The sequence below is a fragment of the Prinia subflava genome, chromosome 15, assembly GCF_021018805.1.
Source record: "Prinia subflava isolate CZ2003 ecotype Zambia chromosome 15, Cam_Psub_1.2, whole genome shotgun sequence".
Taxonomy (NCBI): Eukaryota; Metazoa; Chordata; class Aves; order Passeriformes; family Cisticolidae; genus Prinia; species Prinia subflava.
Window position 1 is genome coordinate 19,896,229 of NC_086261.1, and position 13,113 is coordinate 19,909,341.

General features: G+C 40.9%; 1 protein-coding gene across 1 annotated transcript in view; it reads left to right on the forward strand.

Moving 5' to 3' along the window:
* Positions 1-13,113, forward strand: part of LOC134558760 (thrombospondin type-1 domain-containing protein 4-like) — a 67,132-nt gene that overhangs the window by 24,306 nt on the left and 29,713 nt on the right. The window contains exon 4 of the mRNA XM_063412950.1: positions 12,504-12,907. Coding sequence (XP_063269020.1) covers positions 12,504-12,907 — 404 coding nt within the window. The remainder of the gene's footprint in view (positions 1-12,503; positions 12,908-13,113) is intronic.

Sequence of the window (13,113 nt, forward strand, 5' to 3'; positions counted from 1 at the left end):
GTGTTGCTGATTCTGGACAGATCTGAGACAAGACCCCTTGAATGTTGTTCTGTCTCTTCACACTCATTACATTCACTTCATATCAATGTTGTTCTCATATCTTACTATCTATTGGTATCTCATATCTGTTGGTATTCAAACAAAACCAATTCATTATTGAAGGTATCAAATAACCTGTTTAAAACAAGGTGGCTTTTAACTATAGATTTTAAAATAATAATCCAAGATATGTATTTTTTTGAAAAACTATACTGTTAAAAGGAGATAAAAGGCAAGTTTGCAGTCTTTGGGTTTCTTATGTGCATGTGCCACTGCCTTTAGGGTAAACAGTTATTTGGACAATAGCCTCATAGGTATGGACTACAGACCTGAAGCTGTCTGACTGTCAGAGTTCCAGAAGCACACAAAGTCCTGGTAACTCCTTGTGCAGCCTATTTGTAAGAGAAGGTAAATGAGGTCCGTAATGATGCAGTGTGAAACTGGCACAGTCCAGTCTGCTCAAGCTGTCCAAGCTGTCCTATTCTAAACTGCAGGACAGTTTAATATTTTTGCCTATCTTACATCTCTTCTCTTTTGTTGTGCAGTTGAGATGGTCACGCTGCTGCTCTGGTTTCAGTACTCTGTCTGATTAGACATTCTTTTGTAACACTGACAGTGGAGAGATGCTTCAGTCCAACTTCCAAATGGCCTTAGGGGGAATAAATCTACTAACTAAAATAGAGTAACTCAGAGAAACAATTGCTTCATTCTGGGAAGCCCCGGAATTAATTTAGATAAAATCAGATTCTTTGTTTCCCATTGAATAAGAAATGCCACTGCTCTGGAGCGTGTTCTATACTGGTTAAAGGGACTTCAGGGCATGGTAACCACCTTAGAGACCTCCCTTTGACTGAGAACAAGGCACAAGTTTCCTGGTGACAATCTCACAGCCCCAGGGCTGGCTGTCACTCTCAGCTCTTACCCTAAGGGAGAGGATTCTATTCGTGCCAAACTGTGTTTAGACTGGAACTCTGTATTTATTACACTTTTCACAAACCTTCTGTCAGGTCAGACATTTCTGAGTGTGAATTCTCAGCTTTGTAGCTCTGGAAGTTCTTTCTATCCTTTTCCTGCAGTAACCCCAACTACATTTGGTGACATCTCATGTGTATTTCTGGGTGGATGTCTCTGCTGTTTGGCAGGATTCTTTCTCTATGAGAGGAGGTCAGTTGTGCAGAAAGAAGGAAAGGCAGAGTGCTGGAATTCTGGAAACTTGGATTTTAGGAGAGAAGAGGACTAGGGATTTGATGAACAATTTTAACAAAGTAGTGAATAATGAAAGTGGTGTTTGCTAACTTTCATATACACACAAAGGGTGCAGTACAGGGAATCAAATAACTGGAGCTGAAGTCTAATGAAACATCAGATCATAACCCAGTTCTTACAGTGTGTTTATTCTGCATTAAGCTAAGCATGACTGATGCTTGAACCTGCAGCACTGGAGACTGTATGGAATCTGTGTTGTGGACCCTACATAGGGTTATTTTGCCTCTATAGAAAGGAAAATAAAACCAGAGAACTGGATTCAGATATTTGGCTGAGTAATTCATTGAAATATTTCCAAACAGTCTAGATTTTTTCTTACACTAAAGGTTTTGGGAAAATTAGGTAAAACCCAGAGAAGCTGATGGAAATCCAGCTGTAAGTCTAGGCACCTACAGTTCAGATGCTGTTCTTTTAGACCTTGAGTACACTTAAAAACATTATGAGATAATATTTTATGGTTTTGTTTGTTTGTTTGTTTGTTTTTAATCTTGTAGTTTTTAATCTTTTATTTCTTCTATTTTTTAAGAAAATCTGTGTCTAAGGTCACACTAGTTTCTCAGGCTCACACAATGTGGATTTTTCAACAAAAATCTGTAATTTGCTCTTATTTGTTAGAGGTTTTTTATTTTGCTTATGTGTATTACAATTGTTTGTAATACAAACCATTGGCTACCCTTGACAAGTGACATGGTTGGGAGCTTAACATGAGGAAAGAAGCTGAGCTTATCAAGCAACATGTTGTTGGTTTTTTGGGGTTTTTTTTAACTTTAAGGCAAATTTCATCAACAAAATCTGGAAGAGCAGAACTCAGCAGGTTGCTTCCTCGGATGCACACACAAAAATCTGTTTCTGGCATAACAGCATGAGACTGATAGCTGGAAGAATGAGCCAAATTACTTTCATAACACGGAAGTGCACATGTTGGAATTAAGACTTCGGGAAATGACAAAACCAAATGGGAAAGTTGTGGGAAAAGGTTTGATTGGGCATTTTTTTCTGCTTTTAGACTTTATTATTTTTGAGTGAAAGTCTTGGAAGCTGCTCAGACATATAAAGTCAGAATTGACCAATACAGAATTTCTAGTTCCAGAAATACATGGCTAACTGAGTTTTATATAGAAGTAGCTTCTGAGTTTCTTTACTTTAATCAATACTACCTCTGCTATCAGAAGTGCACAAAACCTGAAAACAAACCCCATTTTTGTATGTTCCTACATCTGAGTTTTGGGCACTACTCTGTTAATCCTATCTCTGTAAGTGGCACAGGTTTGTACAGTAATGTAAATACATTAACGGTGGTATGTTCATTAGATGAAAACAAAAATACTTATGCAAAAGACTTTTATGGGTTCTTGCTGAAGATAGGAGTTGCAGGGTTGTCTGGAAGTCTCTTGGAACTTTTTAAAAGTAATCTTATTTATTCCTCATGCATCATATATAATTTCTAATATCATGTGTACTCTGTAAGGCAAAAATACTCATCAATAATAGGATAAAAGGGGGAAACATTATATGAAACAAAATAATTGCCACTTGCCTTTTAAAATCAGCCAAGGTCTCTGCAACTGGATAAACTGAAATCTTTCTTACTATTTGAACAATTAACTTGCCTTGTCCTCACCCCTGGACATATGAACAGCCCTGCTGCTGCTCATGATGCAGCCAAGCACTCTGTTCTACCTCCCTGTGCTTATTTTATTGAAATTTAACCTTATCTGATAAGTGTCATACTGTGGTGAACTGAAGGTTAAACTATAAACAGTCCTTCTCCTAGACAAACATAGAAGTCTGTATTCCCACTTTTCCAGAAGCCATTCCTGGTTGGATTTTTGACAAATCGTATGTTTCTGTGTTAAGAAAGTAAGCTGTAGTTATATTTATGCCTTACTCATTTTAGCAAAACTGGTAAATAGTAGCAAAGTCTGTCCAAATCAAATTTCTGACATGAATATTACTTTGTTTTAACATCTTGCTTCTGTTATGGCACTAAATAGGAGCGTTGAAGCAACAGAATTGCTTTGAATTTATGCATGTCTTTTTGTTATTTGGTTGTAGATGAGTATTGAGTTCAGTGGAGAGGCAGTGACTTAAACTGATTTTTATTGTATTGTATTGGAGTGTCAGGATTTATTTTTACAAGTTTTTCATTGGGGCAGTGCAATACTATTAAAGAATTTTGGGCCTCTTTGGGCTCAGTGTAATTTCTTTCTGCTGGCTCAAAATTAAAGAAGACATAAACTTGATGTTATCTCTGTCAGACACAACGTTTCTACAAAAAGCAATTATTTATCAAGTGAATGTGACTATACTCCTCACAGAATTTGGAGATTAATGTGCTTTGGGGTGTGTGTTGGGGTTTGTTGGTTTAGGGTTTTTTGGCTGTTTTTTCCCTTCTCTCTTGTGTTGGATTCAAATACCCTTGTGGAGGGGTCACCACTGCTAAGTCAGGACAAATAGGGAACAGCATCCAGGATCAGAAGCAAGAGCTGAGGGAAAAGGGTGGAACATGGGGAAGGAAAAGGTGGCCAGGATCTCTCATTTGGTCATGGTGAGCAGTCTGAGGAGTTCAGCTACTTGAACACACTCTAAGTACATTGTGAAGCACGAAGGAAGTTCCTATATCCTTGAAACACTGGAGGAAACTGGAGTAAGACAAAGTGGTTAATATCTAAGCTTGGGTTTTGGCCAGGCACCAGGACTAAGGCCTGACAGTTGTAAGGAGCACCCTGGGACCTCCACCACTGCTGCCTGTTAAATAAGCAGGCAGGTCACCCCCTGCCTGTTAAATAAGCTCCAGAGCAGGGCTTGGAGGGGAGGGCTGTGCTCTTCCTTGCAGTCCAGATGCGGTGAAACTCTGCCCCACGGTCAGCAGTGACTCAAGTGAGTCACTTGTCAGGATTTGCTGAGCTGGGACTCAGCTCTTACTGACAGAGCCACTGCAAAGTCACCGGGGTGTGTCTGGCTGTGCTGTGAAACTAAACTGGATTGCACTGGAGAAGCTGAGTCACTGTGCATTTGCACAGCTGCTGTTCCTTTGCAACAAATGCTTCCAGGTGTCACCTGTTCTTTTCTGGGAATGGTTTTGTTTGTAGGATAACTGCTGTCCATTATGGCTGTATTTTCACACACATCACTTGTATAAAACACTTCCAACTGCAAGGGAGTCCGTATTTCCCTTGCAGTTTTTCACTGGTCAGTATATCTGCCTGTCTTCAGCACAGATGTTTAACTGTACAGATGTGCATCTGCTCCTTTCATAACTTTTGGTAAAATAGAGCCTTTCTAGCTAATGGTGTTGCTATCCTCATTGCAGTAATCCTTAGGAGAAGTGATTTAGACCATGACAAGACTTTTCCTTTAAAATTAGCCTTTTAGTACAACAGAATATTTAGAACAACAGCTGAGAGAGTTTTCTTGCCATCTCTGTCTTGTTATTAATTCCCTGTCCTTGATGTTGTGGATTAAAGTGGTTAGGAAATAAAATTCATCTTTGTTTGTGGAAAGAAGACATTATTTTATGTGAATATACTCTTTGAAAATTCAAGGCCAATGGTTTTGTTGTATTTAACCTGAGGTCCTTTATCATGGACTTCTGAACTTTTGTTTTTATCTTTAAATTAAAAAACACTGACTTCTTTAGGCTCAGAGCAGGAGTTCTGTGTTTTTCTGGAAGAAAAGATGAAAATATCACAATTCCAGTTGGATTCCAGTGCAGGTGAGCTTACAGGGATATACATAAGTTTCTCATCTTCCTTCAGAGCAGTTCTGCATGCTGGCTCTGTCCAAGCTTCAGATGACAGTGATGAGAAAGATGAGAAGCTTTTTGGATTCACAGATGAGTTCTTCTGTTAGGGAATGTTGCTTTCTGTTTTATGACTGTCCTCTCTGCTTCTGCAGTGATGGGTGGATGACTCACCAAGAGATCTGGAGAGGTGTTACAGCAATTACAGAATAAATAAAATGTGATGCCTAAGAATTTTTCTAAGTGTAGGAATACATTGAATGGCAACAACTTTGTCTCAGCTGTAGATGGCTGACCTGGAGGAGGCCAAGGGTAGTATAAGCTTAGTGACCTAGGCCACAAATGATAGTGAATGGTGAGGGAAGACTTTTAAAAATAAAGAAGCCTAATTTGTGATATAGTGAGGGCCTGATTGGTGTCATCTTTACCTTACTGTAAATGAGAAGTAATCCTACTATGGATAAGGACTGGCTGTGTAGAAGTGGTAGAAGTGAGGTCAGGAGTGAGCTGTCTGTTACTTGAAAGCACTTAACGGTCTCACAGAAGAGTGGAAAGAAACCTCTTCCCTAAAACACTCGTCTCCCACAGTGCAATGGAGGTGGTCTTGGTGTGAAAAAATTAGCCAGACTTGGGAGAAGCGTCAAGCTTTGTTGGCACCAAAACTGTTCTGAACCTTTTTTTGGAGCTGTTTGCTTTCTAGACTATTCAAACAATGTTAAGGTTTCTTCAGATGTGGTCAGAGATGGTTGAAGGGGCAGTTAAGCTGTCCAGGCACTGTAACTCCCTTCAGTGATTTGTGAATACAAAGGTCTTCTATTTCCAGGCTTTTTAGCCCTTTAATCTTCACAGGCACAGATGTTCAGGCAGAGATTTTATACAAAGAACGGAAACTCAAATCATTTAAGCTGGTAATATTTACACTTACCATGTACTGTAAAATTCAAATGGTTTACTACTTCTCTGATTAAAGGCTTCCAAAATGCACTGAAGGATTAAAATAGCTGAGCACATGAACCAGGCAGACATGTACACATTGTGTCATGATGTTTTGTTTGGCCTCTGGTCCATTTTTCTGCTAGCCTTGAGAGAAGTTATCCGCAAGTTTGGGGGGTAGGGTGACTTAGTAGATTGTTTTTTATCAAACCACCAATGTCCCCCATGTTTCTTATAAGAGGGATAAAAAATATTGGTTTTTCAACAATTGTTGTTTCAAATGAACTTATATAAAATGGACTGTAAAGCCTTGCTGCTGGGAAATTGTCATAGCTATACAGGTATGGACTTTATTGGAAATCAGCTGAGCTAATGTTGGAAGAATATTCCTTGAAGATGCTTAGACTAGTGAAAGAATTAAAGGAGTTCCATAGATGTGTTTACAACACTGGAAATGAAATGCAATAATGTTAGACTTGAACAGGGGTTAAAACTAAACTATCATTTCCTCAGGCCATTCAAAATTTGGCATACTGTGCCCTGAGCAGCAGTTCAGGTCTCATTTCTCAGAGTCTGACTGGTTTTGTTTTTACACTTCTGGAATTTTAAGAGGTGAAGTCCAGCTCTTACTCTGTGGCTTGATCATTGATCAGTTATATTCACAAAAGGTGAATGCTCATGAGGAATGCTGTGTTCATCTCATCCCAAGGACGACACACGCATTTTAAAGAGTATCAATATACTGTTTTACTGGTGTTTTGAATTCTCAGTCAGTCTGAGCCTGGCTGTGGTAAAAGCTGCAGGCACACGCTTTGTGACAGGCTGTGCCCTAGTGAAATCTTTAATTAGAACTGTAAGATTAACAAAGTGCAACCCTGGAGTAATGGAATAAATAAGGATTCATGTTTTCCAAGTGCCTTGACACTCCTTTAGTAACAATGGGGACAGTTTGGTGTCATAGCATGGGTTATTATGTGTAATGAGAAGAAGGACCAAGGAAGAGACAATGAACAGACACCTAAAACCTGAAGGGTTTTGGGAAATATTCACAGAATTTACAGGGGCTCTTTGCTCTGGGAAGAACAGGACAAACAGGGTAGTAGCAGCTCAAAGTAAGACATGCTGGCTTCTGTTAATTCCACTTTGCATCCAGTGTATGAATATGGGTCAACTCAGTGAATACCACTGGTAGGTAGCATTTTTCTGAGCAGGTGATAAAATGTTCTTCTGGATACAATTTCTTTGCCTTTGGGTGAAAGTAATACTATAAAGCTTTGAGAAACATGCATTTATGCCTGTTATATCCCTTTCAGATCTATATTTAGGAATATGATGTATCCATTCTGGGCATTTACCCAGAAAAAAGAATTACCGGATAATATGTTAAAAATTAAATCTGTGAAATCTAATAACATTATTGTATCTAAACTGAAATGGTAAGAAATACCAGGAATGTCTGAGTTGGTTTAGATATCTCCAGGTTTAAAGCTTGCCATTGTCTCATATCCCTTTTCAGTTTTGCATTTGGATTGCTATAGCATTCTTAATATCTGCAGAATACTTAGTAACATTGGCTGAGGCTATAACAGCTTAATTATGTAGCTGGCTAAAAGGTATATACTGTCACCAAGCATTATAATCATTATTACTGTGAAATTCCGTCATTAATTCATATTTGGAGTATGGTATGCAGCACTGCACACTCGTGTAAGAATGTAGGAGTGGAAAAGGTGCTGAGAATGAGGAATTCCTTACAAAAAGAAACTGAACAGATTAGGACTGCTGAATTTCAGAAAGAAATCCTGGAACTGGATTGTGTTAGCAATTGCAAATCAGACATCATAGTATGGTGAAGGAGAATGCAGAATGATCAATCTTCATGTGTCACAAAGAAAAATTTGGAAGACATAGTGAAATTGTCAGGCTGCATGTATGACCAAAGCAAAGAGAAGCACTTTCTCAATGTAAAATGTACAATCTTTTGGAAGCCAAGATTAAAAATATGTTAAAAATGTATTAATTGTATTCATGGAGAGTAAGTCCAGTAGTGGGTATGAAGAACAATTGCAATATGGTGTTTGGCTGAAGGAGGCCCTTAAATTTCTGATTAGCTGTAAACAGAAGGTCCCTGGATATCTCTAATATGTCCGCGTTCTTACACTCTTTCCTAAATTTTTGCTTCTTCCACTTAGTCAAAAACACAGTACTGAGTTAAATCGAGCTCTGACCTAAGCATTTCACTTACTTTTCTCAACAGTTAATTTATATTTAAGCTATAGTTTAACTGGATGAAGTGTCCTACAGTATTTGAAATCAGTGTTGATAGATCAGTACAGCGTTGTTTGCCATTGTCTTCCCGCACGAGTTACATTTCAAATAGTTGTGGCTTTCTGTTCCAGTGACGTTTCTTCTTCAGGGACATTCTTGCATAGTGTAGGTTCAACAACTGCTGCTGAAATCCTGAGATGTGGATCTTATTTCTAAATTCTGACAGAGGCACTACTAGGAATTGGCATTGAATTTCTATACCTTATGTACTCCTACTCTTTGCTGAATTTTTGAGTCAGGACCAGAGTGATTGGTGAATTACATGAATTAAAGAGAAACAATTTTTCTGTTTAAAATGTAGTCTATGTCAGCCTGCTGGTAGTATGTTTAATTCCATATGATTTTAGGAAAAGAAACCCTCAACAAACTCTTTTAGAACAAAACCTGTATGTAGTGCAGCTCCTGTGTTAAAATACAAGAAGTGTGGGGAAAAAGATCAGAAATTGTAAGCACTTGCACACCTGAAAACTTGTCTTACTTTTCTTTACACTGTTTACTGTACAGCTGCATGTAGTGAATGGGATTGTGTCCACTTCCAAGCCTTGGCTTGCAAAATAACTGAAAAATGTGTAGGAAAGAAAGAAAGGGGGAAATTAAAGGGGGAAACAAATTGAGTTTGTAGAGCAAAATATTTGATTGTGATTAACTTGCAGTAGATAAAAATCTTTTTGGTGGTGCATTTATAGTTAGAATGCGTCTAGGTCACCTAGAGAAGGAATCAGTCATGAACTATGGGAAAGTAAGTTAACTGAGTTTGTTGATCTCTCTCTTTTTACGGGCTTTGTGATTCTGTTAAAGAAATTACTCTCATGATTTAATTTGGCAAGAAAAGCTCAGTTTGCATTTCACTTATTCCCCAGTGCAGGCTCAGACTCTTCCTTTCAGAAAGTGTGCTTTTAATGGGTAGTTCTTAAAGCAAGAGAAGGAGGGTCCCAATGTTGGTGTTTTCTGAGGATGTGGCGTGTCTGTTCTGAAATGCTTCAGCTGAATCCTGTAGCTACCTGTAATTTATTGTCTATATCACAGAGCTGTGGCAGAATTTCTTCTTGGCTACTAAGTTATCTGGAAATCACAGGATCAAAGGAGGGGAACCGGCCTGAGTGCTGTAATTCAGCTCCTCTGTCCTGGGGAAGGGGCAGTGACATCTTTTTGCCTGGTAGAGCTTTAAGATTGGTATCAGTGCTGCCGGGATCTCCCCAGGCAGTTTGTTCTCCGGCTTTCTTTGCCTTCTCTCAAGTAGTTTTCCTCCTTTAATTTGGATCACCTTTGATTAAATTTAAATCCGAATGGTTATTCATGTGTTGGCTATAAACAAGAACAGTTTGCTGCAAAGAGAAAAGTAACAGCTCTTTGTATTTACTTATGAAAACTGTTTGGAAGTGTCATTATTGTCCCCTCTGTTTTTCATTCCTTACACTAAGCAGCTTCGGTTTATTCAGTCTTTCATAGCTGAATTCACTGAGTAGATTTTGCCATCAATCACATCATCTCCTCTAAGAAATCATCCATACCCCATATCTTACTCAAAGCAAGAAATCAGTAGGAAAAGTAAGAAAATAAAAGTTCATAACCTGATTTTCTACTGAAAATTTCCCTCTCAAAATATTGTTATCTTACAGCTAAGTAGTATTGCTGAATTTGTCTATCAGTATAAGACATTATACTGTTACTTTTTTTTAAGTTTTATGTTCTTCCTTAACTAGCTGGATTAAATCTTCTTGTGCTGTGTCTACAACTCTTTCACTATGAAGATTAGGGGGTGTGAAATTACTTTACATTGCCTTCAGTGATATGAAGTATCATTTTACCTGAACCAATTCTTGCTGCAATGAGGTTTGTCAGCCAGAAGGGTCTCTCTGTAACAGGCTGACACTTCACTATTCAGTTTCTATTTCTGCAAAATGATACATTTCTGATGTTAGAATTTGAATTGCTTGTAGGTTATAGTTTTTATTTGTTGCCTGCATGAGTGTCTTTGGCATTTTAAGAAAACAGGTGTACTGAACCATTGTAGAAATTATTAAGAAGTAGTCCAAACAAGTGAAACCTTGTCTGATAACAAAGGACTATTAGTTTTGCAGTAGGTAGATTTTACTGCAGGCTGAGTTCAGACCAGAAGAGTTTCTCTGTGTGTAGTCATTAACATTTTACATCTGAGGCAGAGCACATTAATGCTTAGTGTAAATATGGGCAGTGAATATTCACTGGAAAAATCACAAACTGAAGAATAGCTTGTTGAATTGGTCAAAGTGTGAGCCAGTGGTGTTCTGTTATTGGATATGAAAGCAAATGTAGCAGCCAGAAAGACCTTGTCCCATGTTCTAAGTTTGACATTATGTGGTATTAGGTTGTACAGGCTATTGGATCTTAAAGGCTGATGCCAAATGGGGTACGCACAGGAAAAAAGACATTAAACACACAGACATCTGCTCCTGTTTTCAAATAACATGGGAGAAATGGGTAACATATCACACCGATGCAGATGCTTTTTATTAATCAGAAGTTATAATTAAATGCACTTTTTCTGTGATTGGTGATGAAAGTGTGAGAGCGACCTCAGAGGGGGGAAATGTTTCAGATTATGTAGACCACAACCGAGTATTCCACAGCAGCACCACAAACCCTGTGCTGGCGTGGCTTGTTGTATTGTAAATGCTGTCTCCAACCCACGCTTGCAAACCACGTTCCAGCGCAGCCTGCGTGGCTGCACAGCTGATGGGGAGTGTGTGCTCCTGGCAGGGCGGGGCAGGATCAGTCTCACAGCACGGGGGGCTGCAATGACACACTGAGTGTGGAGACAGAAATCTGCTGCTGCCATACAGGAATGTTTGAGGCAAGAGTGGTAATGGAAGTTACGGGTTTAGGGGGAGGGGGCAGGAGTGACAGCCAAGGCTGCCTTTCCATTTTGAGGTAGCTGCACTAGAATAGGGCTGGAGAGGTTTGACAAACATGTTTGTGGGCAGTGCCTTTTCTTGTCCCCCAGCTGAACTGGTGCATGCGTGTGCTTGTTGGTACAAAGCTTGTTCAGAGTGTTAATAAACTACTTAAAGGATGCTCATTTAAAAGAATGTTCTGCATATTAGTAATAGTGCGAATCAGATATTGGGAATGCGCTTTAGAAACTTGTGATTCAACTAGTTGATCAAGAGAACCAAGAGAAAAACTGCAGATTTGAGGACTTTGCTCAGTGCAAAACACTGCGAAATCCTGACCATATCTAGCTCCAAAAATGGGTAAACGTTGGGGAGACCACAGGGAGATGGGGATGGGTGATTGTAACTTCCTGGCTGTGCTGATACCATTCCAATCACAAGGTCAGGATGCTTAAAATATTTGGCTTGAGGGGTTAACTCTCCTTGTGGAGAAACCCTGCCCTTCCTAATCTTTCCTAGCTTCCTTCACAAGAAGCATCCTCTCCCTTTGGCGTTCTTTCTCTCACTTCCCTTGTGCTGCTGAATGGTGAGTATGGACTAAGTGGCACTGAATGCCAGAGACCAACAATTTGTCCCATCTTTTATTGAGTTTGATGGGAATTTCTGTGAATGTAGGATTGCGTGGGTCATCCTGACATGGTAATGTGGGGACTGGGGCAAGAGTGGTACTACAAGAGTTAACTATAGCAGCATTTTTGGTTGGTTGGAAATCAACCTGTCCTCTTACATTATTGCCTTCGTAAAAAGTTCCACATTAGATGGGAGTTCCTGAAATATTATTGCAATCACCAGCACTCTCCATTGTTGAAGAGTGCAGCAGAGCAATGAGTATCTGTTAACCCAATTTCATTACCAAAAATGACCTTATTTCCCGCTTTTAGTAATTTTATAACACATTTCCAAGCTTTGCATCATGCAATTTTTCCATTGCTGAGAACAAAGAAAATCTGTTTCTATCCAGATAGTCCAAAAGAAAAACCAAAAAATAACCCAACCCAAAAAACCAACCAAACAAAAAAACCAGCACAAAACCTGCAAAACCCAGAACAACCAACTCCAAACCTCTTGTCTGAGGTTGATGGCTGTAGGAGACCTCCTCACATACTGGCAGTCCTTTGACAGGCAGAGAATAGGACAAGTTACTTCTTATGTCTTTCCGTTCCACTTGTGACTGCGGAGTGAAAGGCCGAACACCGAGGTGTTCGTGCTCCCCTCTTGCTGCCCGTGCCTCCGATTGCTAAGCGTGTGCGTTGTGTCCGCAGGTTCCGCAGAGGATAGAAGAGCACGGCGATGCTCCTGAGGACGGCGGTGCGGGCGTGCCGGGCCTGTGGGGCAGCTGGGGCCCGTGGTCCGCCTGCTCGCGGAGCTGCAGCGGCGGGGTGATGGAGCAGACGCGGCCCTGCCTGCCCGCCTACTACCGGGAGCGCGGCTACCGCCGGCCCGGCCGCCACTTCCCGGCCTCCGAGCGGGCCCTGGCCCCACACGAGGACTCGCTCTCTGCCTACCCCGGCCACGTCATCTCCGCCATCCGCACCTCCGTGCCGCTGCACAGGAGCGAGGAGCAGCCGCGGGGCGCGCCGCGGAACGGCAGCCAGGCCGGGCGGGCGGCGCTGAGGGGCAGCCGGCACTCGCAGGGCCCGCGGCACGGCGCCAGGCCGGACACGAGGTACGGGCCGTGCCCCGCGGGGCGCTGCGAGCGGGGCTGGGCACACCCACGGCAGAGTTAGAGCCCCACTGACCGCTGCAGTGTGAGCGGGGCTGGGCACACCCACAGCAGAGTTAGAGCCCCACACTGACCGCTGCAGTGTGAGCGGGGCTGGGCACACCCACGGCAGAGTTAGAGCCGCACACTCACAGCACAGTTAGAGCCCC